This window comes from Plectrocnemia conspersa, unplaced genomic scaffold (genome assembly GCF_051122295.1).
Source record: "Plectrocnemia conspersa isolate PC_06_02 unplaced genomic scaffold, ASM5112229v1 ptg000003l, whole genome shotgun sequence".
Classification (NCBI taxonomy): domain Eukaryota; kingdom Metazoa; phylum Arthropoda; class Insecta; order Trichoptera; family Polycentropodidae; genus Plectrocnemia; species Plectrocnemia conspersa.
This window is the reverse complement of record NW_028277167.1, coordinates 23,214,893-23,241,483: the sequence shown is the minus strand read 5'-3', so window position 1 is coordinate 23,241,483 and position 26,591 is coordinate 23,214,893. Positions and strand designations below refer to the sequence as shown.

Here is a 26,591-nt window from a genome sequence, read left to right as displayed (position 1 = left end):
AGAAGTCTTCCAGAAATGTTTCCAATCATAGAATCAACGTTGGGATAAGTGCATTGCTAGCCAAGAAGAGTAATTTGAAGGAGATCAATTCAAATTTGATCTAAGCATATTGCTTTGTTCATAATTAAATTATCACACCTCGTATATGTGTCACACAGTGACAACTGATTTAAAACAAATCATATTAATATACTATTTAAATCTTTAAGGTAACATATAAATGTTTTGAAATTTTTACTTTTGTACTGGGAGTTGAAAAATATATTTTTGCCCACAAACTTGAGCGCAAAACTAACCTTTTTATAAATATATTATGAATTTTAATTAATGTAATAAAATGTTGATTTGGTAGAATTTAATTTTTTGACATAATCGATAAAAACAATTTTCACTGTTCTTCTAGATTATCGACAGTTTATATATTAATTTGAAAGTAATAGTACATAATTAAATTTAATATTATAAAATTGAGAAAAAATTAACAAAATCTTGAGATAATGCTATCTTGATATACAGAGAGAATCATACGGTGGCCTTGAATGTTTTCATTTTTGTTATTTCGTCATAGCAAGGAAATAGTTAAGGTTGGTTTTTCTGTTTAATCATCTTACTAAATAAATATAGATAACTCTGAAGAGATTATTTTATTATCAAAATATTAATTCTGTGTTAGCAAAATGGTGGATAAAAGAAATTTTAATTCTTAGATAATTTATTGTGCATAAATCACAAATGTAGAAGTAATAATGTCAAGTTTTTTGCCTTAATGTCATAAATCTGTTTTCTGTTTATAAGACTACAAACACTGATAAGGAATTTAACTATCGTTTAATGAAGAGATATAATAATGTCTGTCATTAAATTAAATGACATGCAATAACAATTATCGTTAATCAAACATATTTATAACGTGAATAAATAAGCTAGGTGTAAACATTAAAATACTAAGCAATTGAGTTTTTTAATCTTGTTAGTAATAAAATACTATTTAAAAAAGATTTTTTACTAACATTTAATCACAGAAATATTTCTTATATTCTATGTTGATTAAAAATTAAGAGCAAGATCACGGTATATCAAATATGTTTTTAAAATCTGGTATTACATTTTGTATCAATACTCCGGAAACATTCAGCTTCTCTGGCGTAACATTGTACACCATGACTCCCATGCGATATATTCATTCGTATGTTATCCAAAATTAAAGTAGTCAAAGTTTGGAATCTGTACCAAGCATGGAGTTTCATTTTACAACACGACTCCCGGTACTATAAACTTCAACAATTACACAGGGCAGCAGCAGTAGCGAACAAACTTCGCCGTAAACTTCACTAATATTAATTAACTATTTCCTTTCCGGCCGGGGGAGATTGTTTGCCGTAAATCATTTCGCAAGATTCGCATTAAATAAAATTTCATTGCCGCTTAATACCGCCCAAGGGTTTTGATTAAATTTTTAATTAAAATTAATGCTATACCCCTTCGAGTGTTAATAATAACAACTCTCTGTTAACTGTCAATTGCTCTGTGTCATATTTATTTGCGACAGTTATTAAAAACAATTTTAATATCTTACCTGATGACTTAATCGATCTAGTTGCAAGGTTAAATTCAAGCTGGATTTTTCGCTATAGTAAACAGTGTAACCCCAGGCAGAACCGCACCATTGTCCTTGGGGCGCAGGTAATCCTAATTCTTGTATACTCATGTGACCATCAGGACATCCCTCGGATGTAAACGACACAAATTTGCCGACAGTGAACGTGTCAAAGGTCAACTGAAACAAAATAAAATAATCGTTAATTATATTTTATATTTTCTGTTTGATTATGCTGATTTATTATGACATAATAATAAACAATGCTATTTGACATTACACAATATTTTTAATTGCTTAAAATCTAATTAAAAAATATTATTACGTAACTATAGAACATGCATATAAAATACAATATTTAAATTTAGCTTGGTTGGTTCAGTTATGTATACCATTTTATATTAATGGTAACCTGAAATGTGTAAATATTGTATTTTTATTTATTAAAAAATAAATAATTCACATTTTTTTAATATTTTCAGTGAGGTTGTATTTATTTATATTTCTGGTATTAGAGATTTAATTTATATATGTAGAAAAAATATTAGCTATTTAGTAACTTGTATATATTTAATATGTACAATATTTACACCACTTCAATACATATATACAATACTTTTATAAATATTAAAGAATATATAATAGCATTAAAAATTAGCCATGAATGAATTTGTTAAGACTATGTCGTATAAAAGACGCTTAAGGCCAAGAAAGGAGATTAACGGCCAACGAATGATCATTTTACGATTGCTTAAATATGCTTAAACGAAGTCCTTGACTTTAATTTTGCTGTCCTTGGAATTCGAATCAAAACCTATTTTGTTATTATTTTTATACTACAAATAATAAGCTATTCCTAAAAATTAAAAGTTTTGGTAATATATATTTTAATTTATTATTTTAAAATTTTAGATGTGTTCAAAGTCAGTATTCATAAACTCGATTACGAATTAATAACAATTAAAATGAAAATATTTATATCCTAATTAGAAAATAATGAAAATATTATAGGTTATTAAAAAACCTACACATATTTATATATAATTATACCTACGTTAAATTATTAAAACGAAATGTTTATTATTGTTTCATATGCTGACCAATCTGACAATAAACAACTGTCATATATTTTTATAGAGGAAGACAGATATAGCCATAATATCTGCCAACTTTACATAAGATAATATGAGGCCTTGTCTTTAATAACAAAATTAATTTTAGCAATTAAAACAAAGAGGTTCTTACTAACTTTTCTATATAAATAAAAGGCATAAACGTTTAAATAAAAATCTACACATATTTCATTTAAATAACATAATAAATTTATATAATAACTTAGGTTAGCTATTTATTATTAAAATAAAAACTATTTATTTAAGAAAAAAAAAATTTTAAAACAAAAAAAATACTATTAAGGAACCTTATAGTATTATTATAATAATTTTAATCATTAATATTGAAAGTCAAAAGACCAATTGTGATTAATCTGTATTTAATCTATTATAAACAAATAAGATTTAAAGCTTTAATCATAATAATAATATAGAACGTCTTTGTTCAAATAAGTAAGGAGACAATGAATACAATACGTATTGAATACATACATTGAAAAACTATTTACACTTCTTATTTATTATCTACATAGTAAAAGTTGTTTTAATTAATATGCATATATTATTAAAATAATACTTTTGTATTTTTTATGTGTATATAACCAGTTTACAGTACAAAAGAAACATGTTTTTATTTATTAGAATAATAAAATGTACTATACTTATTACTAGAATATTGAATATACATTAATGTATGTTTCAAAGCAGTTGCTGGAAATTCATATCAGTCGATTATGATACCTCTTAGAAATAACATCTCGCGCGCTTGTAATGTTAATGTATAATTAATTTCAATATGTATTTAAGTTGCGTATATAGTGTAAAAGTAAATATAAAATAATATATCACGTAAAAAATAATTGTACATTTAAAAATATCATGATTTTTAGATGAACTTTTGGTTAATTTTGTCTCTATTGGCAATAGTGTGTAAAATATGCAGTTCTTCAAGAATACTAGTGTTAGCTCCATTTTCTGGCAAATCTCATTACTTGCAAATTAAAGTGATTACTGCTGAATTAGCAGAGAGAGGTCACGATGTAACAGCAATTACGTCGTATTATGAGAAAGGTGCAAAATACAGACAAATTGTGATCGAGAAGCACATGATTTGGGAAATGCGTTCGTATTGTTTATTTTTATTTATTACCAAAATGCATTATTTGATAATTTATTGATTTAATGATATTACTGTTTCAAAAGACCTTGTGTAACATTTAATATTTTCATGATAACTTAGACTGATTAGTGCAATAACTACGATTTATTATTTTTTTTATAGTTGGTGATAAACCTGATATATTTGCGTTGGAAAATTACGATTTCAAACAAAATTTGCAATTATTGTGGAGTGGTACGCTATTTTTAACCGAAGTGGCATTCAACAACAGTGAAGTACAAGATTTTATCAAAAACGACCACTCACACTACGATCTTATCATAGTCGAGTTATTTCATCAAGAGTCGTTATACATGTTCAAACATAAATATAAAGCGCCCATGATAGGTATTTCAACTATGGGATTCACTCAGTTCATTGGAGATTTTATTGGAAATCCTTTGGTATTGCCATACATGAGTCACGAGTTTTTAAACTTTGGAAACGAGTTAACATTTTACGAGAGGTTGAAAAATATTTATGTTACTTATTATGATTTGTTATTGAAATACAATTGCATGTATCCAAAACATCAATTGTTGGCTGAAAATAATTTTGATGACTTGGAAAAACCATTGCCTCAAATTACTGATTTGGAAAAGGAATTTTCTATGGTTTTTATTAATACCCATTACAGCTACGATGTCGTGAGACCTTATGTTCCAGGATTGGTAGAAATCGGAGGTGTTCACATAACGAAGCCGAAAAAATTGCCAGATGTAAATAATGAACCATTTAGGTTATTCGAATAGTAGTGGCTGATTATTAACTTTGAAATGAAAATCCTTTGTAGATGAATATTTAGATGCTACGTATATTAAAATAATAATTGAAATCAACAAACTAAAAAGTTAAAAACATTATTTTGTAAAACTATCAAAATGTAAAGAAATTAAAAATGTGACGTAAAGATGTATTTAATTTACCAAAATGTGATTATGTTATTACATTATTAAATTTAATTTGCTATAATTAAAAAATATATAATATAGCTCATCACACTAAAATATGTAGCAATTTCGTCAACAAAGTTAGTTGGGGGGGGGGGGGGGTCTTCAATATTTATTAATAGGTTTTTATTTATTATTTTGGCAAAAAATAAATGTCAGTTTAATTATAACACACAAAAATTTACAAAGTATTGCGATTTACAATATCGACCAAATTTTAGGTTCTCCAGAGAGTAATTAAGATCTTTCTTTGACAAAATATTAAAAAAATATTTTTGTTGAGAACAAATTAAACTTTGAACTGCACTTGTGAAAAATAATAAATATTAAAAATACTTTATAGATATTAAATCGTGCTAGATTGACACTAATATAATATTGGTTCCTAATATTTTAGAAATACTCATACTAAATTAAATAAACGTGTAACTAAAATATTGCAAAAATTTAGGTTATTGTTGTTATCATTTTTTTAGGAAAAAAGCATTTTTTTTTACTATCAAATAGTTTTAAGAAAACGATTATGTAATCTAAAATTTACTATGTTTGTAACAAAAGCATTAGAAAAATGTAACAGATAATATTTAATTATGTCAACGTCAGCCTTTACTATTTGAATCAGCCTAATAATTCAACTTGATTAAATGTTCCTGTGATTTACTTAATTTATCTTTTCAGGACATCCAACAGTTTTTGGATGGAGCTATAGAAGGAGCGATATTTTTCAGCTTTGGCTCAAATATACAATGTAAAGACATGCCCAAGGATAAAATACAAATTCTCATGAACGTTTTTAGAAAAACAAAATTAAGAGTACTTTGGAAGTGGGAGGACGACCACATGACCAACAAACCTGACAACGTCATGATAGGTAAATGGCTACCGCAGAACGACATTTTGGGTATGTATTATAAAAAAACATATAAACCTCAATAAATATTTAACAATTTACGATATCTTTCAGCGCATCCTAACGTTAAAATATTCATGGGTCACGGTGGGCTTTTAAGCACTCAGGAGGCTATATATCACGGTGTGCCCGTCATCGGTTTTCCATTCTACGCAGACCAGCATTTAAACATTAAAAAGGCCGTAAAAACAGGATACGCCTTGAAATTAGGTTTCATGAGCCTCACGGAACAGATATTGACCGATGCCATCAATAAATTAATAACGGACCCTAAATATAAAGAAAAGGCTCAGGAGCTGTCTTTATCTTTCAGAGACAGGCCTCTGTCGGCTATGGATAACACTATGTACTGGATCGAATATGTTATAAGGCACAAAGGAGCTCGTTTTCTCAAATCACCTTTAATAGATATACCGTTTTATATTTACTATATGTTGGACATACTGTTGCTTGCAACTTTCAGTTTGATGGTTGCGTTAAGTATAGTGATTTACACGTTTAAGTGTATTTGTAGGAAAAATAATGTGAATAAATCTAAAAATATAAATAAAAAAATACAGTAAATAAGAATGTTTGCCACAATTACCAAAAAATGTTCATACTCTCATTAGTTATACACTTTTATTAAATGTTTAATAAAAATATTAATTATATCTTTACTTTCTTAAATTATTCATCAATACACTTAATTAATTCAAACTCTAAATGTTTTATATTTAGTTTTATTTAAATTATTAAATATTAAATATTTTTTATTATCGATCATAGATGGCAATACAATATTAAAAAATCGATAAAAATATTTTTGTTTAAACTTATAGATGGCGTGTTATTTTTTCTACACAATTTATCTATCAATAAAAATAATAAAATACGAAACACATTAATCTAGCTTTCTTGGACAAGATAAAATATACAAATATTTACATTTTATATTTATTAGTTAAATCATGTACAATATATCTTATATGAAAAAATATAAAATCGTAATTTACCTACAAATAAAAATGTTACTTTGACAACACTTCTCAACATTTGATAAATATTTTTTTGGATCAGTAGCATAAAATATATATGTACATAGACTTTTTAACACCAAATTGATATTATACATAACTGTAATTCTTACCATTTTTTGTCAAAATCTTAATATTTTATTTGTTAACTGCACTGTTTATTATAAAAACTTAAAATAAAATGAAATATGATATAAGCTGTTGATTGAACTAAACAAAAGAAATATTAATGAAAAAATATATGAATATCATATTTTTCAAATTATATTATGTTGTTTTAAATATATATATGTATATATACATTTTATATAAAGCGATTTAAAAATATAACATTGTATTTAAAAATTAAAAATAATCAAGCTGGCGAGTTATGACAGTTAATTAATGTTTTTTGATGAATAGTAGAGTAAAAACTTACATAATTTATGGCAGTGTGTTGCAATAATTGTCCGTATTTTTAAATGAATTATAAACATTTACTACCAATTTTTTTACTTGAGTGTTTCTACTAAGACGACTAGCATCAGACTATTTAATTGCTTTTGACGTTTGTTATTGACTTCCAAAAAGTTAAACTGATTTTTTTACAAAAATAAGGTATGAAATACAATTTTCCCTACTAATGTTTTGATTTAAAGATATACATAGATACTAGGTGGACCGTCTATAGCTTGCATTATCTGCGAGTTAACTCTTGACGATTCAAAATGACAGCTCAATTGAACCAAATCTGACGATTGAAGTGGAAAGGCTGCACTTTTACGGAGTTAAAAATTTTGGCTGGTATTGGGTTCGAGGCGTAAATATAAGGATGGCAAGCTTAGAAGTTTGTCACCGGTCAAAAAATATTCTAGTTACGCTTCTGTATTGGGTTATCTGTTTTAATTTGGCGCTAGTAGCAGTCTCAGGACTAAATTCGCTATTAAGCGCGTATTTCAATGTCCAAAGTGAAGTAGAAAGTGATTTTTCTACCGTTGTTTTTTGATTTATATTTATTAGTATTATTTTTATAAATATTACAATCATGAATTGGCAGCTTTCTACAATGCGACATGATGGACATATGTTTTTTTTAGCGCTGCAGGTGCATTATAATTTTGGATTACGTACGATTTTTTGTGTCTGTAGAAATTAATTTTTTTTTTCATATTGCTTATCGGTTAAAAGCGGGAGACGGGGAGTGAACTTTTTTTGTATTGCGATGTTGGATTATACTTATGTTTATATGTCGTTATGAATATGTATTCTTTATAGCAGGAATCTACTTTACTGGTTTATTATAGGCAACTGATATTTTATAGCTATAAATCAAAGTTTATTAACACTCATTTCATTTTTATTATAATTGGATTTTGTTAATGATTCCCATTTTTTAGCTTTCTTAAGTTATTAAAACCATTTTTTTTAATTATTTGTCGGCAGGAAGTAAATAAAATGGATTTAGTAATTGAAAATGCACTATTTTTGAACTAACGGATTATAAAATAAATAATTTTTAATTAGTTCCGCTTGTAATTACTAATTTGTGACTTGCATATATGTATGATAAATACATAAATCCTATTTTGAAAACGTCTATTGCGTTGTAAGAAAATTTTAGCGTCATAGCGCTTGTTCATTGTCCACAAAATTTTGCTCAAGTACCATTGTTTATATGCACAAGAATTGTTTTTGTGTCTATTTTTGCAAAAAATATAGTCTTAAAAGGATGTATTTCTTTGTTATTTTAACAATGCCCGGCTACCATTAGTCCCTTCTTGCATCGAAATGAAAAGCAATATCACTGTCCGTAAAATCTATTTCTAGCAATCCGTTTAAATATCATAATTTTTATGCACAAGCATTATGATAGGTTATAAAAAAAATGCATTTTTTGATTTTTTAATAGTGTCAGGCTAATACAAATACTAGATTGAAAGCGTTAATTGCATCGAAAATATTTTTTTGCGTCATACCTTGTCATTCCTTTCTGGCGATCTGCTCAAAACCACATAGTTTTTATGCAAGTTATTATAAAATGACGCAATCATTCCTCATTTTAATCGTTTTGGAAATTTTTGCGCCATACCGCCGGTATATTGTCATTATTTTTTTTTAACAATCCGATCAAATTTATTTATTTTATTAATTCAAATTAAATTAGTATCACCGCAAACTAACAGTTGCCGTGAAATTCTGGAGAGCTGGAACTATTGATTTGTGAGTACAAAGTTTATATTATCTTAGCACGTTAACATTAACATCATCCCCAACTTTGTGTGTCTCCGGAGGGACCGTCTCTCAAGACCGGATGAAAGAGTCGCAATATTCGTAAATAAATTAATAGAACGTTGTGATGAAAATTAAACATAAAAGTATAATAACAATAATTGTCGCAGGTTATAGTTCCCCAGAATCTGAATTAACCTGTAATGATCTCGATGCGGTGTTTGGTCTTGGGGATTTGGTGATTTTAATCGGAGATCTCAACGCTAGAAGCGTGCATTGGAATTGTTCCGGTGGGAATCAATCAAGGACGATACGATTTTAAACAAAATCAGCAACGCATTATCCTATCAACTGCATGACGCTGGCAATTTTAGATTTTGCGTAAGTTAAGGGTAATGCTCAGATCTCATATATGCGATGCATCCAGACTTTGACCACCTTTCTGTGTTTTTTACACTGGAGGGTGAGGCTGAGGTAATATTTCAATACATAGAAAAAAACAATAAAAAAATATGAAAATTGTATTCACTTTTATTCACACGTATTGCTTTTATATCTGTTTCTGCAGATGCCATCAATATTGTTCTTAAATTTCTGTTTCGGATTTTTTTTTAAAAAAATTTAATAATGCCAAGCTGACATAACTCCAATCTTTAAAACGGGAATTGCATTGAAATGAAAATGTCATCTTCATTTCACTGGTTTATTGTTTTTATCCACAATCATTGTTTTTGCGTATGTTTCTGCAAAACAATGGGCTATGTTAATATAAAGCATTCTTTTAAAATTTTAACAGTTGTAGGCTACCATAATTTTATCTTGAATTGCGCCGGAGAGAAAATTTTAGCATCATACCGCTAGTCAATTCTTCTTACAGTTGCATTCTAACAATCTTTCGGCTCAAATACCGTTGCTTTTATGCATATTTATTAATTTGATTTAGAGTAATCGTTAAGTAAATTTGAGCGTCATACTGCTAGTCAACTCTATTTAAAATACAGTATTTCTGACACAGATTTAGAGTAATCGCTAAAAATGTATATGAAAGCATTATGTAAAATGTTATTATTTACAGAAAAGTGAAAAATTTTGCATTTCTCAAAATAAATAAAATATATTATGATTAAACTTACGTTCATAATCATTGTTTTATAAGAGTGACACACCATTGAGATATAGACAAAGCAAAGTCTGTTTTTGATTATCGAACTATTGATCATTGCACTTATATTTTTAAGTTATTCATGTCTGTTTTATTCACAACTATGAATAAATAAATAATGCATGAATAAAATGTTTCTCAAATTAGTTAGTATATATATTGTTTAATAATACAAGTGTTTGAGAATTAATGGTCAGAATTGAGAATCAGTGTACACACAATACTGGTTATTTACAAGGTCGCTTTTGACGGAGCGCATCGTCTATTGAACAGCGATTACAGAGTTTTAAGATTAAAGTTACAAATATCGATAGCAAGTAGTTCTAAAACGCCTCAAGGTATTTATGAGATATAAATTCAAAATATTATGTAACTAAAAGATTAAGAGGTCACTCACATTTTACAATATTGATAACGGTTCTGTTTTTTGAGATAATATTTTTTATTATGTTTGTAGATGAAGATTCTTGGGACGGTTCTTATTTTTTATAGTTTGATCATCGGTGAGATAGGTGCAGCTAGAATATTAGCCTTGATGCCTTTTCCTGGAAAATCGCACTATATTAACATCCAACCAATAATGCAAAGATTAGCAGAAAGAGGTCACGATGTTACTGTTGTCACTACGCATACTGAGAAAAACCCACCCAAGAACTATCATCAGATCGCGGTAGACAACAGACCATTTTGGGAGGCATGTAAGAAAGCATACCAATTAATATTCAGAACTTTGCGAATTGCTGCTAGGGCATTCACCTTAACCCTAAATTGTTGCAATTTGTGGTTAAAAAAAAGGCGTCTGTCTAGAATTCAAAAAGTTTCTTTATATGATTCTGAGTTAAATGCGACTATTTTAAGACAGCTTCTCAAATGTTTTAGTCGGCGCGGATCACGATAAGTTTCAATTTGAAAACATGCCGTTTTACAAGGAGATGGTCATGCTTTGGGACGCTGCTTATTTCACCACAGAAGTGGCATTCAATTCCACCTCTCTACAGAGCTTCATTCAAAACGACAAATCCCACTTCGATCTTGTGATTGTCGAACTATTTTTTCAAGAAGCGCTCTATATGTTTGCACACAAATACAAAGCGCCAATTGTGGCCATAAGCACAATGGGATTTACGCAATACGTAGGGGATTTCATGGGTAGCCCTCTTCAATTGTCGTACATGCCGCACGAATTCTTACGCACGAGGGGCAAATTGAACCTGTGTAACAGACTGACCAATTTGTACTACACGATATACGACCTAATAGGTAGAAAGTATTACGTGCTCCCAAGACACGAGAGGTTATTGGAGAGGCATTTTAAAGACATACCTAAACCTTGGCCTTCCTTATACGAGATCGAAAGGAACATATCCGCCGTTTTGGTAAACACACACTTCTCCATGGATACTGTTAGGCCACAAGTACCAGGGATCGTTGAGATTGGAGGCGTTCATATTAAAGAAGGAAAGGAACTACCAAATGTAAGTTATAAATAATAAATATCACCTGTACGCTATAATTATTTAATTAAAATTGAGCAGGATTTAAAAAAGTTTATTGATGAATCGCCGCATGGAGTTATATTCTTCTCACTCGGTTCGAATTTGAACAGTAAGGATATGCCTAAACACAAAGTAGATATGTTCTTAAACGCCTTTAGAAAATTAAAGCAAAGAATTTTATGGAAGTGGGAAGATGAACACTTACCTAATAAGCCAGATAATGTCATGATCAAAAATTGGTTACCGCAGAATGATATTCTTGGTATACAAATACACATATATTTTTATTTTTACATGATAATATATTATTCTTATATTTTAGCACATCGAAATGTACTACTCTTTATAACACACGGTGGTCTTTTAAGCACAATTGAAGCTATCAATTTCGGAAAGCCAATTATCGGAATACCTGTCTATGGAGATCAGCATTTGAACGCTGCAAGAGCAGAGACTATGGGCTTTGGAATAAAGATCTCGTTTTCTTCATTGACTGAAGAGAAACTCAATGATGTGTTAAAAGAGGTTTTAAACAATCCAAAATATAGTCAAGAAGCTTCTGAATATGCAAATAGATTCAAAGATAGGCCAATGTCGCCCTTAGACAATGCTGTTTATTGGATCGAATATGTAATAAGACATAAAGGAAACAAGTTTATGAAATCTCCGTTGTTGGAGTTAAGCTGGTACGAAGCATATATGATTGATGTTATTTTGTTAATTGTCTTAGCATTGACTGTACCGTTTATTTTACTTAAAATTTTGTTAAAGAAAATTAAGAAATTTGTGTGCTCTAAATCTGTTAAATTAAATACATCAAATACAAAGAAAAATAAATAAAAGCTGAGCTAAAAACTTTTTAATACTATATTATTCAAGTCTAAATTTAGATGTTAGAAAAAATATTATATATGTATAACGACACCTAGCGATAGGTGTAGAAATAAATATATGTTTTACACTACAGTATAAAAATAATTGTAAGAACAGATAAAATATTTTTGGAAAATAGATTTATGGTCTTTGAGTAGATTATTTTATTACATTATGCAACCTGTTACGAGTTTCTTGTTAGTTTAGTAAATAAAATATAAAACATGCGATTTTTTTGTGTTTAAAAAATTAAACTTGCTCATGGGCTCTTTGCCAGAAATTTTATGAGCCATATTTCATTAAATGTATAAGGAAGACGCTACAATAATAACGGTAAGCAAACATTTTTTAATGGCACAAAGTTCATTAAAAACTAAATTTGTATAGGATGTCTCAGAGTGATTTTGTGTGCCAAATTTCTAAAGGATGATTTAGGCAATAAGTTTTTTTTTGAAAATATTTGAGATCCAGAAAATCACAGTTACATCAATAACAAATTTATTAGCTTATGCTGAGATATAAATGTAAACAGATGTTTCCCATTAAAATTGTATTGATTATATTATTCAAGTCTAGAATAAAATATTTAGAAAAGGCGTAGACAACTTATACATATCTTAAAAAAATGAAGATCAGATTTTAATATCATGAAACAAGTATTTACTGTGTTATAAAATAAATAAGTACTTAAGTAATATAAAAACATTGCACATAAGTACAGTAAATACTATAAATATTACATAAAGACCTTATCATATACATCAGGTACTTATAGCTCTAGTGCAAGTTAAAATTAAAAACCAAATCATTGTAATCAAACGTAAGATATTCATTATTAGTATCAAAATGTAAGTCAAGATAACTTAAATAAATAAGATAAGATAAAATTCGTTACGTTTACATTTTTATATTAAATAGTCTACACATAACTACTTCACACCATTTACATTAGACAGCTGTCGGACTAAAATTACTCTCATCATTAAGGTTCGTAATATATAATACAACATATTTTTAAAATAATATAAAATATTATTTTTACAGATGTTTCCAATTAAAATTTTGACTATATTACTATTAATATCATCTGGAATAGAATCTTCTAATATATTAGTAGTCTCTCCTTACAATGGTAAGTCTCATGCTGTTTTTATACATGCTATCGTATTGGGATTGGCTGAAAATGGACACAACATCACAATGATCACAGGATTACCTATAAAAGACCCTCCAAAAAACGTTAAGCAAATAAATATTCCAATAGAAGTTCCAAAAGAGTTTAAGAAGAGTAATATTGTCTACATATATAATAATATAATTTTTGTTATTGTTTTATAAAATCATAAATATGTTTTAGTGCAATCAAAAGAGCTACAAATGCTCCTAGATCATTTTGATAAAATGACTATGCTAAGACAGATGATTGAAATATGGAGCGTATTCAGGAAAACATCTATAGAAAAATACATGAGCGCAAAACCAATGATGGATTTTATCAACAAAGATCAAACCAAATTCGATGTTGTGATTACTGAAAATTTCTTTCAAGAAGTTCTTTATTTTTTCAGTCATAAATACCAGGCTCCATTAGTGCTATTAAACGTTGGTGCTTATTGGCAAAACACAGATGAATTAATGGGTAATCCATCAACAATTACTTATTTGGGCCATGAATTTGGAAAGCATTATGGAGATTTAACATATTTTCAAAGGATCAACATTTACGTATTCAATAAAATAAATAAATTCTTATATAATTTTTGGCAAAAAGGAAAATTACAAGTATTGGCTGAGAAGCATTTTGAAAATGTTACAAAACCATTGCCTAAGATTAATGAACTTGAAAAAAAAGTGTCGCTGGTTTTATTCAATGGACATCATTCTTTCGATGGAGTAAGACCATTAGTTCCGAATACAATTGGAATTGCTGGTGTACATTTAAAACCAGTTCAAGAATTACCAGATGTAAGTAAATAATTTATTACATAAAATAAAAATGAATTTTTTAATACTCAAATATTTTAGGATATCAAAAAATTTGTGGATGAAGCAGAGCACGGATTTATATACATGAGTTTAGGATCAAGACTAAATAGTGTCGGTTTGCCTGAAAAGCAATTAAAAGCAATATTAAGCGTTTTTAGCAAAATTAAACAGCGAGTTTTATGGAAGTGGGAAGGTGAAAGAATTCCAGGAATGACATCAAATATAATGATTTCTAAATGGCTACCCCAAACTGACATATTGGGTAAAAAAAAATAATTTTATTATATCTAAAACAAATATATGATTATATTTATATTTCAGCTCATCCTAAAATTAAATTGTTTATAACTCAAAATGGCGTTTTAAGCACGATTGAAGCTGTGAGCAAAGGAGTGCCAATGTTAGGTATACCATTTTATACCGATCAATTTTCTAATATTGCTAGGATAGAACATGCAGGGTTTGGGAAAAAATTAAGCATATTCACTTTGGATGAAGAAATACTACATGATTCTATCAACGATCTAGTGACAAATCCTAAATATATACAAGCTGCTAAAGAAGTTTCTAAAAAGTTCAACGATAGACAGAATAGTGCTCTTGAAACTGCTGTGTATTCCATAGAATATGTAATGAGACATAATGTAACAAAATCTCTATTGGTTGAATATTCATGGTACAAATATTATGATATGGATATTTATGCCACGATTTTGGGATTAGTTGTAATTGTTTCAATGTTAAGTTTTGTGTTATTATACGTGATATATTTAGCAATAAGAAAATTGTTTAAAATATTAACGACACCTAGCGTTGAAGATAATAATAAAAAGAATTTATAATTAAAATTTATATTTCATAGTATATTATACAATATTTTTTAATAAATAAAATATTAAAAATTATTTTAATTTATAAAATAAATATATTATTAATGTAATACTAAGTAAGTGATAACAATGCATATTTTTAATAAAGAAAACAGGTGTAAAAATATGTGGTTAGTATCATTATGTAATTAATTGTAATCATAAAAACGTGATAATCAACAATTATTTCCTGTTCTTATACTGATTATAAAATGAGCTAAACTATTTGATTTTTAAAAATGTATAATAGATGATTAAATGACATTGCTGCATAACTAATGGTCACAATAAATTAAGGTCAAATACAAAAGTTAGGCAGTGGGGATCTGGGATCAATGACCATTGTTATCATAACAATTATTTCAGTATGATTGTAAGGTATCATACTCAAATATTTGTCGATAACTCAATAAATATAAATATCAATACATTTTTAAGAACGATGTGCTTATATAAAAAAGGTAGATATTTCGGTAACAATAATAAGTACTCAAGTATTCTTAATGTCGTAAAATATAAAGTAATAATCGTTGTAATAATATATAGATTTAATACAAAATAGTTTGAGTTTCGAGTCTTCAAAAGATAAGTAATAAAAAACATTTACTTAAAACTATACAAGCATCATATTTTAACTGCAATTAAAAAACATATATAATATAAAATTAAAATACACAAAGCGTTTGCTTTTAGATCCAACGCATTTATATTATGTTTTTTATTCTATTTTACATACATACATATTTATACATAATATAATAAAATTACGTATGTTTTATAAATTGATAAAACTAGTTTTAAATGCAAGCGTTGTGTATTCGTTATATAAGACATTTTATAAATATTTCTAAGTCACTGAAGCCTTGAATTAGTAATATGGTGTAAATTTGTCATTGCCATCGTTCACATAATGATACCAAATCTTTAAAGACAAATAATGGTTTATATAATATCAATATATATTGCGGTAGTTTTCAAGATACATTATTCATGTTCATTTTCATAGAACGACACTTATTTTCTACCGATAATAAACAACGACTATGATCGTTAGCGATTAGTAAAAAAAAATAATCAATGCGAGTTTAAATTTTTAATGGTTAAGTTTGACTGTTTTTTTTATGCTTTCACGGGAAATATTTTCATTTCGCAGCTGGCGATTTACAAAGTTGAACGCCATTGATATCTGTAATTACCTATCGTGTTGAATTATTGACTGCGATTAACATAAATTCAAAGCACGCGCTATTTATACGGTTTATGTAGTAGGAAGGCCGAGTGTCGTCAAAGACGTCATTATGGATTTTTTCTCTCACCATTTTGGTTTATTTTAGTATAAACGAAAGCGAAAAAATCTGGTTTATTTCATTCGTTTCGACTAATGCGACCCTGTCGGAAAAATAATCACGTTTGACTTTGTTGCGACACGCGCTTTAGGCTAACTTTTTGATGTTGATAAAATATTAATTTAATATTGAGCGAGTTCGAAGCGAGCCTAAACGAGTTTGTCTGCGCGCTCAATTAAAATTTTATGGAACATCTACTAGTGGAAATAGTGGAAATTTTTCTTTGCGGTCATAATGCGGTAATTGGAATGTGTATTCTTGAAAATTTTCCTCTGGCCAGATTTTTCAATTAAGTTATGCATGAATATCTGGCGAGTTTGTGGACGCTAGAACATAATTCTTCATGTGACAGCAAAGTAATGTTTAGTAACTTTGGTCCGTGAAATTTATATTTTTTTCTCCATTAATTTTTTTTTATATATGATTTATAATACAAATAAGACATATTATTATATATTAAAACTAACAATGAGAAAGAGATTGTAAAATCACGATTATTATTAGAATTCAAATTGCTTCTACGAAATAGTGCAAGCATCTTTTTTGCAAAAATAAATATAATTTTTTATGGCTGTTGATAATTTGCATATAATATTTTTGTTTTAATAATAAAATGTATAAAGTATTGTTTTATTTATATTTGTTTATTTGTAAACCATGTGTCTATTCTAGGCACCACAGTTAACGACTAAAGTGCTGATTGTTTAATGCATGGCTCACATGTATAATGTATGTGGATCGCAACTACTGTAGGGACTAAAATATAATGCATTCACGGTTCTCAACATTAAAAACGCTATATTTTAATATTAGTGACAACTAAATAAATTAATAATGAAATAAAACAAGATTGACTCTCAGTGAAAATTGAAAGTGTAATGATAATAATAATTTCTATTAAGATCCAAGTACAAAGTTATACATAAGCTTAAAATAATAATACAGATTCACATCTAAATATTATAAAACATAAATTTATTTTTATTTTCCTTCTTTAAATTAGAAAAAAATACAATATTTAGTAATATTTTTAAAACTAATATTTATACAAACACGAATAAATTGAAATACACTTTTTATAAATTAATACAAATAAATACAAGTCATATTTAATTTTATTTCTGTGTTAAAATAAAACAGTTTAATCAAAATTATCAAAAAATTCCATATTTCAATCCCCAAAAAAATATAATACTAATAATTTTATATATTAACTATCAAAAATATATGTAATCTTTGCTCTTATAATTATTTTACATATGCTATAAAAATCTTACGTCTTTAAAATAGCAAGTTATCATAAAAAAACACAATCCTAAAATAACTTTATCACTTTGTTCATTCACTAGTCAGAAAAAAGTATGCGTAAATTAACTAATGATAAGTTTTTCCTGTGATAAAAACATGAGATAATTAAATAATAAACAATCTTTGAGTCTGATGTCATTTTCATGTGTTTTTGTTTCCAAAGTTTTTTTTGAATGTTCATGCTATTTTTATTATTGGCTCAATAAATAAGATTTTTTATTTATATCGATCTAAAATTAAGATGAGAACGCTGTTATATATGAATGTATATTTTTATTACTATTTATAAAATATATTAATAGACTCTATAATTCACTATTCCACTGGTTAATCGTGCTGGTTAAAATGACACCGTTACGTTTCAAGATAATACTGAGAAACATAAATTTAAAAAAAAAATTTTTTTGTAAATATTTATTGATTATTGTTTCGATTTACAATAATTAGGATCATATTGAAATTGAGCTTAAAACTTCTAAGGTTAAAAGAACAATAATTATTTCTTTTAATAAAAAGTAGTGGTGGTTCTCAGTCAAGTATTGAATAAAGTGTATTCCTTTTGGAAAATTTTGGCGGAAACTCTTGATTGTAGTTTGAGACTTGGTAACCCTAAGGGGTTGATTTTGCAGCCAGGAAGACGCAGGTGAAAACTAGTAAGAATTTTATTAGATTATTTTACATATTTTGCGACAGACTAAGATGAGTGAGTTTCGTATTATCCGAGCAGTGGTGGAAAACCTGGCGCAGGGATGATGTCCGTGAAAGATCCTCAGGGGTCTTGTAGTGTCTGAAGGCTTTCCTTCTGGCTGCGATGATCGTGTTCTAAAGTCTCAGATCGTATTTTTGGGGTGAATCTGTTAGTCCTTAAGAATGTCTGCCAGAGTCTGCCAGGTGACTGCTTGTAACTGCCTTATGTATTTAGGCCTGAAAAGCTGGCTGAACAATTACAATCATGCAGCGATCATCCAGCCAATTTTTGCACATGCTTCTTAAAACAACAAAAAAAGTATACGCCTTTAGAAAGTGACATCTCCGTGGTAAATTACGTAGCGGGATATTGTGGCTTTACGGTGCTATTTACCGTAGACTTACTACGTAGATTTTCAAGAATAAGGTCTTCCTCAACGAGAGCCTGTGTGGTTCTCACAGTGGTTTCTGGCGAAATTATATTTAGTACGACCGTTTTCAAATTTAATTTGCATGGTCGTGTTCAAGCTACTTTTTATACTTGTAGTTCAGCTTGCGAAATATGCAAACGCAAATTCTTTGTTATTGTCTAAAATTATTTGAGAACGATGATTTTAAGAAATGGTAATATTTGGCTTATACCTAACGTACTCCCTTGTATTTGGCACTGACCTTTCATTTTTGCAATACTTTAAAGAAGTAAGTCTTACTATACCGGGTGATTCTCACAAATAAGCACAGGTAAAACTATTTTAAAAATAGCTAAAAAGGTAAAATATTTAAAAATAACTTATTTTAAATATAAATTATGAAATTATTTCGTGTAATATTTTGACTCTATGTTATTCATAAATATTTTGTTGTGAATCTATTTAGAGCACTCTAATATTGCTGGGCAAAAAAGTAGCTTTTTATAGCTGAAAACTAGATTTTTTATCATATTAATTTTGGCTTCTGACACGAGGCTTGTTGATTAAATTTTTCTTCAAAGCTTTTCACTCCCGTTACAAACAGAGTAAAAACTAATTGCAAAAATATTATTTTTGCAATCGTTTGTTAAATGTTAATAATTTAAAGTTGGTAATGTAGAAATCTGTATACACATCAAAAAATAATATTGAAAAAAACATCACTCTTTAAAAAATTTGATAATGTGGATGAATATTTACTATAAAAAGTTAAATGGGAACAAATTTATATTTATACCTCTAATTATATAATTTTAATATTATTTACTTATTTCTATTATTTTTATTATGATGTTTTAGTTGTAAATATATACCGAGTGTAGTTGTAAATATTTTTATTATTGTACATTATAAAGATAAACATTATCAGATTAAAATAACTGATCGATAGAAAATTTTGACAGAGGTTAGATTTTTTGTATTTATATTATGTTATAAAACATAAATGAATCTTTAAAGCAAATCAAAATAACTCTTCTACATCGGTAAAGAGTAGCAATTTCTAGAGCAACTACTTTCTACTATCAACGTGCTGACGACCAAATACGTACTATTGCAATACATGCCAATGAAACAGCTGAATAAATTGAAAAGCGACGTACTGATGATGACGTGCTACTGAAATACGCGCAGACAAGAGACTGAAACTATGCAATATAACAAAATATTTAAATATTTTTAAAAATAATATTATAAATAAAAAATGAGTTTGAACTCATTCTTTTGATAGTGTTTACAGTAGTTTCTTTGTAATTTTGAAAAAAAATCGCAGTTTCTTGCATATATAGACATCATGCTTCTTTAGAGGTTTGAAATAACGGTATTCAATAGACTAGAATAAAATATACCGTAAAATAAAAAAATTACTAAAATCACAATGGACAATATTGTACCAAAAGTACTAGTTCAGACACTTTTGAATATGCTACTGATCATTATTTTAAGGTTATAAAGAAAGAATATTAGGAGAAATATTAAGATCTTTTAATATTTTGGAAGTATTTCATCTATAAAAAATGCAAAAATATATTACATAATATGACGTTATTTTTAATGAGATCATATTGCAATTACGTAAATGACATAAGTATAATATTATATTGTTTATGTTTATTAAGCAGCATAACACGTTTAAAACATTATCTAGCTGATTATTTTTATATGCATTTATGCAGTTGGAGAATCGCAGACTAATACTAATATAATGTTGTGTCCCCACTCTGAACGTGAAGCATAAACCGAAAACGTAAAAATTTAATAGTAGTCAATCAGTCGTTGACGAGTCGGTTCCGCAATGATTTTACGGTGTCAAAAGTTTAACAACACAGTAAGAAAGCATGCTATTCACTGAAAATCGATTTATTCAATGAAATCTTAAAGAATCTGTTTTTTTTTGTAGATATGTCTTTTATTGACAATTATCTTGATTGGATTGTTACATTTTGAGGGATGCCATTCGGCGCAAATTTTAGTATTGGCGCCGTTTTTCGGCACATCTCATTCTGTAGTAATCCAAAGTTTAACTTTGCACTTGGCATCACTGGGACACAATATGACCGTCATTACTTCCAAGATGATCAAGAATCCACCCCCAAATTATCGTCAGATAAAAGCCGATCAGGATCCAAATATGGTGCTTTGTAAGTATACAAACATTTTGTGTTACGATGATATAAAACACGTGATGTACGGTGATTAGAATTAATAAGTCTGATACAATAGGAAAATACGCTATAATTACGTTTTCCGGTATAAATAAATCGATTTTATTGCTTAATGAGCTACGAGATAAAACATATTTTTATGAAAAACGATCTATTTTTTGCTTTAGTTAATTTTAAAGTTGATTCAATGGATGGCAATTCATATTTTATGATGTTAAATTTTTCGTTTACTAAAAGATTTGTTTATATCATATTACACATGAAAAAAAAAGATAAGTTATATCTATTAAATATTATTTAGTAGAATCATACTAATTATATATCTGAGTTAGAACCATAGCTTATTTAGATTTTTTTGGTATCTATATGCTTATAAGCGTCTATGACCACAATTTAAAAAAAATATATAATGAATAAAGAAATCATTGAAACCGCAATAACTATAACTATTATCGCATAAGATAATATTGATTGGTTTTATGTAACATATTTTTAAGATATAATATCGTTATCAAACATATAAAAATTTTATAAAAAATAGTTTTTTTTATTATTTTCGCAACTTGTAAATCATTAAAATCAAAGGCACAGTAATTTTTTACGGTAATTTGTTAGAGCGACAGCCATGAAAATAAATGATGATGGCACGAACAATTACGTTTCTGGCTTCATAGTGACAATTGTATAAATTTGAGATGTTATTGTAGAATGTTTTGAGAAAAAAATTCAAGGTTGCTCTATTCTTCAAATTGTTATTATTTATTTTCTAGATGATGAAACTTTCGTATTTGAAAGAACCAAGATGACCTCATACGATCAGCTGCAATACTTATGGAGCATGGGGCCGACGTCTTCGGACATCGTTCTAAGCACACCAGAAATCAAAGATTTCATACAAAATGATAGATCACACTTTGATGTAGTCATATCAGAAATGTTTTATCAAGAGTCTTTATATATGTTTGCGCACAAGTACAAAGCTCCTTTGGTTTTATACGGAACTACCACCTTCCCGTCGTTCATAGGAGACTTTATGGGAAATCCTGTGCCCTTCACATGTATGGTTCACGACCAGTTCAGAGAATTTGGAGGAATACCTTTATATAAGAGACTGAAGAATTTATTATTGTTTACGTACGAAAAGTTTTATAGAAGATTTAGCTATTTACCAAGCATGAATGAAGTTGCGCGTAAACATTTCACTAATGTAACTTCTGATCCATTACCGAAAATTGAAGAAATGCAAAGGAACGTATCTTTGGTTTTACTAAACACTCATTTCACATATGATCAAGTAATACCACTGGTTCCCGGAATCGTTGAAATAGGAGGAATACATATTGATCCTAAAATTAAAGCATTGCCCAAGGTATGCTTATTTTTATTTATGAATACGCATTTTTAATCCATAAATTATTTATGAAACGTTGTTTTAGGACATACAAAAGTTCATTGACGATTCTCCGCATGGCGTAATCTACTTTGCCCTTGGTTCTCACCTCAAATCGACAAAGTTAAACGAAGAAAAGTTAAAGGCATTCTTGGATGTCTTCGCAACTTTGAAGCAAAGGATAATATGGAAATGGGAAGATGACAATCCTCCTGCAGCTAAAAATATATTATTCAAAAAGTGGCTCCCACAATTCGACATTTTAGGTACGTGTAAATAATTTTTCATACGGTTCGTGTTGCAAACTGTATCAATTTTTTGTGCGTGAAAATGTGTTTATAAATAAAACAGTGTCATCGTATTTTCATCGCGAGATCTTATCTAAAATTAATCATTAAATAGTTGGCAACTATAGCGTTTCGTTTATATATACACATTTTAGCAAAGAATACCGACGCAGTATTTATAAGTTTGTTATGTCACGTTCCTTAGCATAAATATAAATAAGAAAGCGTATTTATAAAAGATGAATTTAATTGTTTTGTTTACAGGTCATCCCAATGTTAAAGCGTTCATCAGTCACTGCGGTATGCTAGGAACGCAAGAAGCGGTTTATCATGCAGTTCCTATAGTAGGAATACCGATCTTTGCCGATCAATATAGGAACATAAACGAATTGATCAGAAGGAGCGCTGCCGTAAAAATTGACTACAGGAAGCTCTCTGAGAATTCTGTGGCACACGCTTTGGATCAAATCGTCAATAATGGAACTTACAGGAACAATATGAAGATCATATCTACTAGATCCAAAGACAGATTAAATACTCCAAAGGAAACGGCAGCTTATTGGGTAGAATACGTGAGCAGGCACAGAGATGCCGATTTTATGAAGAGTCCTTTGGCATACCTAAACGTGGGGCAATATTACTTCATTGAAATATTCGTGGTTGTATTGATAGTTATAGCGATCTTTATAACGAAATTCATTAAAAATGTTTTTATTTTCTTAATAATGACGGCTAAACCGTACGTCATTAAGGAAAAACCAGAAGAATTTAAGGAGCAAGACCTGAAGAAAAAATCCCACAAAGAATAATTATTTTATTTATTATATGACTGAGATTATTATATTTTGATCTTGCATTTGTGACTGTTATAGTTTTTTCTTAACAAAAGACAAACTACATATTGTTGACATTGATTTTATTAATTTTATTTATTATTTATTTATACTGACGCTATTACTGATTAGTATCAATATTATAATCGACATAATTATTAAATTATATAAGTATTGCATAATTAATTTATATAAATGTAAATGTGATTTTTCAGTTATTTACATACATATATTTTATGATTACTGTAGTAATAAACATACTTGTTACTGTGAAATACATAAGCGAAGGCATTCATATTTATTTATAATATAAAAATAAATAATAATACAATTATAATACGTGATTTTAATTCTAAATTGTTGTTATCCTTAGGTTTAATTTATTTAAATATTTAAATCATAACCTTTCCTTAAATATTATATATGCTTAGTAACTGATTTAGCAGGAAAGTATTATTTTACAATAAGATATTCAATTATTAATTAACCCTTTGAACTCGTATTTTTTTTTTGGTTGGGGTAGTGCCAGCTCGTATTTAATTTCAAGATTTTTTATAAGTTCAATTTTTGGAAGTAAAAATGAAATAAAACATGTTTTGACTAATCTTTTTACAAATTAAAATTAATACAGCGAAAGGTGGATAGTTTGTCAGTATTTTAGTTAAAAAAAAATTAATTAAATATTTAAAATATATTATAATTTTAATACTTTAATCGGAAAATAACTTTTTATATTGTACTTTTTTAAATAGCTTGTAAAACGATAACCATTAAATTTAGAAAAGAATAATTTATTAAAATGTGTTTACGAAGAATTGTACTTACTATTCACAAAAAAAAAATGACATAGTATTAGGTATACATAGTATAGGAAGGTAAATGTAATGATGTTTTTAGATGATTTTTCGTCCATCGCAATCAAATGCGCGGCAAAACAAATAAATGAATTATTAAAAAAAAACAGCTAAGTGTTGTAGCGGCAGGGGTTTATAACCATTAAGAAATTTGTAAATAGCTAGATGTCATATGAATTCTGAATAATTAAAATATTGGACTGATTGTATTTTTTTTGCGCCTATCGTTTATTATCTTGCGCAATGCGCTTATTATCTTGCGCATCGCGCTCGTTCTATAGCGTTTAGCGCTCATAACATCGATCAACAATTTGCGTCATACAAAAAAATAATGGTTACAATATAATTTAATCAAGATTAAAATTACAAAGAGTACAAGTTTTTTACTTGTTGTTTTTTTTCTTAGTAAAACCTTAGTTTTTAGTTTTTTTAATTGTTGTTTTTTCTTGGTAAATAGTTAATACATTCCCATTAACAAGTTTTACACTTTTTAGAAAATCAGATTACAATAAACGTATTATAAAAAAAATATATACTGTTAGTTAAATAAAACATATAATAACATATAATAACCTTTTAAAACATATTTAATACGAAAAATTGTTATGCACCTTACAATAAATAAAACACAAACAATATGCACATCAGCACATATGTTTTAAGCAAAAGGATACATTTTGACGATTTAACCAATGATTTTTAAAAGAAAATTTAACACTTTTGACGCTAAGTTGCCGATAATGAGATTCCGAATAAAGTAAAGCGAAGGTCCATATATAAAGGAGAATGTAGATTAGGAAATATGGTTCTAGGACACTAACCGCCTGGAAATATACCCCTTGGACAATAACCCCCCGTCAAAACCCCCCTGGACATTTTCCACCGTGCAAATAACCCCCTGACAATTAACCCGCCATGCAAATAGCCCCCCTGACAATTAATCCCCGCCACGTATAAAGATAATACAGATATTACTTAACACGTCTCGTGACGCTCTATTATACTTAATAAAACATATACTGATGCCATTACCAAAGTTTAGCTGTATTATACATACATATGTATCTAGCCTAATAATATTTTTTATTTTTTTTAATACTCTTTATAACAATTTTGCTCGCACCGGTCACTGGTACAAAATATACAATACGTATATTTTCTTCGTAAGTGTGTTGGTTTTATTGATATTTTAAAAATTCTGTATTTTGCTTAATAAAATAAATTAGTATTGATACTGATTATTCGTATTAAACATTATTTTATTAAAATAATGACCATTTATTATAGATAATAACAACTTATATAAAATACTTATCTCTATTAATCGTCAGGGGGGTTATTTACACGGGGGCTATTTGTCAGGGGGTTATTTGCACAGGGGATTATTTGTACGAGGGGTTAATGTCCAGGGGAGTTTTGATGGGGGATATATGTCCAGGGGGTATTTGTCCTGCGTTTATGTGCACTTAGGATAGGAATATTTAAAATACGAAAAAGAAGGCCAAATTAAATTAGATATTTTTTTAATATATTCACTGTCTATGGCAGAGGTCAGAAAATTACGGCCAAATCCAGCCCTCTGCTTATTTTAATCCGGCCTGCAAGTAATTGTTAGATTTGACATATAAAAAAATCTAACAATCTAACAATCGAGTTAAGGAGCTAGCTATGTATCACCTTATAAGGTGCTCCTATTGCTTTGTATTTCACCGTGACGTTATGAACTTTAAATTTGACAGCATCTTCAGTGCCCACGTAACGCCTTTTGCAATAGATTTGTTCGTTTACCAGTTTTTCGGCGAGAACAGTTGCTAAAAGATAAGAACATTGTGTGTAACATCAATAGACAACTAAATAGCAGTTTTTTAACTCAATTCAGTGGTTTTAAATTATTTTCGATTAACACCATTGCTTTT

At 28.3% G+C, this 26,591-nt stretch overlaps 4 protein-coding genes across 5 annotated transcripts in view; 3 read left to right on the top strand and 1 right to left on the bottom strand.

The window, feature by feature from the left end:
- LOC148237000 (uncharacterized) overlaps positions 1–26,591 on the bottom strand; it is a 495,914-nt gene that overhangs the window by 117,869 nt on the left and 351,454 nt on the right. Inside the window, exon 4 of the mRNA XM_088183465.1 lies at positions 1,577–1,777. Within this exon, the coding sequence (XP_088039591.1) occupies positions 1,577–1,777 (201 nt within the window). The remainder of the gene's footprint in view (positions 1–1,576; positions 1,778–26,591) is intronic.
- On the top strand, positions 3,446–6,381 carry LOC148237006 (UDP-glycosyltransferase UGT5-like). Of its 2 annotated transcripts, none has more exons than XM_088182340.1 (5): positions 3,446–3,535; positions 3,600–3,831; positions 3,992–4,587; positions 5,497–5,719; positions 5,783–6,381. In XM_088182340.1, exons 1-5 carry the CDS (start codon positions 3,506–3,508, stop codon positions 6,289–6,291), a joined length of 1,590 nt encoding a protein of 529 aa, XP_088038466.1. In that variant the 5' UTR covers positions 3,446–3,505; the 3' UTR covers positions 6,292–6,381. The 2 variants fall into 2 exon arrangements, with proteins under 2 accessions (XP_088038466.1, XP_088038467.1); XM_088182341.1 differs by having other exon boundaries at positions 3,459–3,488.
- Positions 10,344–12,637, top strand: LOC148237005 (UDP-glycosyltransferase UGT5-like). Its single transcript, XM_088181944.1, has 5 exons — positions 10,344–10,452; positions 10,572–10,812; positions 10,994–11,589; positions 11,650–11,872; positions 11,933–12,637. Exons 2-5 carry the CDS (start codon positions 10,572–10,574, stop codon positions 12,448–12,450), a joined length of 1,578 nt encoding a protein of 525 aa, XP_088038070.1. The 5' UTR covers positions 10,344–10,452; the 3' UTR covers positions 12,451–12,637.
- LOC148237004 (uncharacterized) lies at positions 13,417–24,158 on the top strand. The gene is made up of 11 exons (XM_088182793.1): positions 13,417–13,470; positions 13,528–13,771; positions 13,841–14,448; positions 14,509–14,731; positions 14,791–15,306; positions 20,823–20,873; positions 20,931–20,974; positions 21,047–21,287; positions 22,082–22,680; positions 22,748–22,967; positions 23,253–24,158. Exons 2-11 carry the CDS (start codon positions 13,528–13,530, stop codon positions 23,795–23,797), a joined length of 3,291 nt encoding a protein of 1,096 aa, XP_088038919.1. The 5' UTR covers positions 13,417–13,470; the 3' UTR covers positions 23,798–24,158.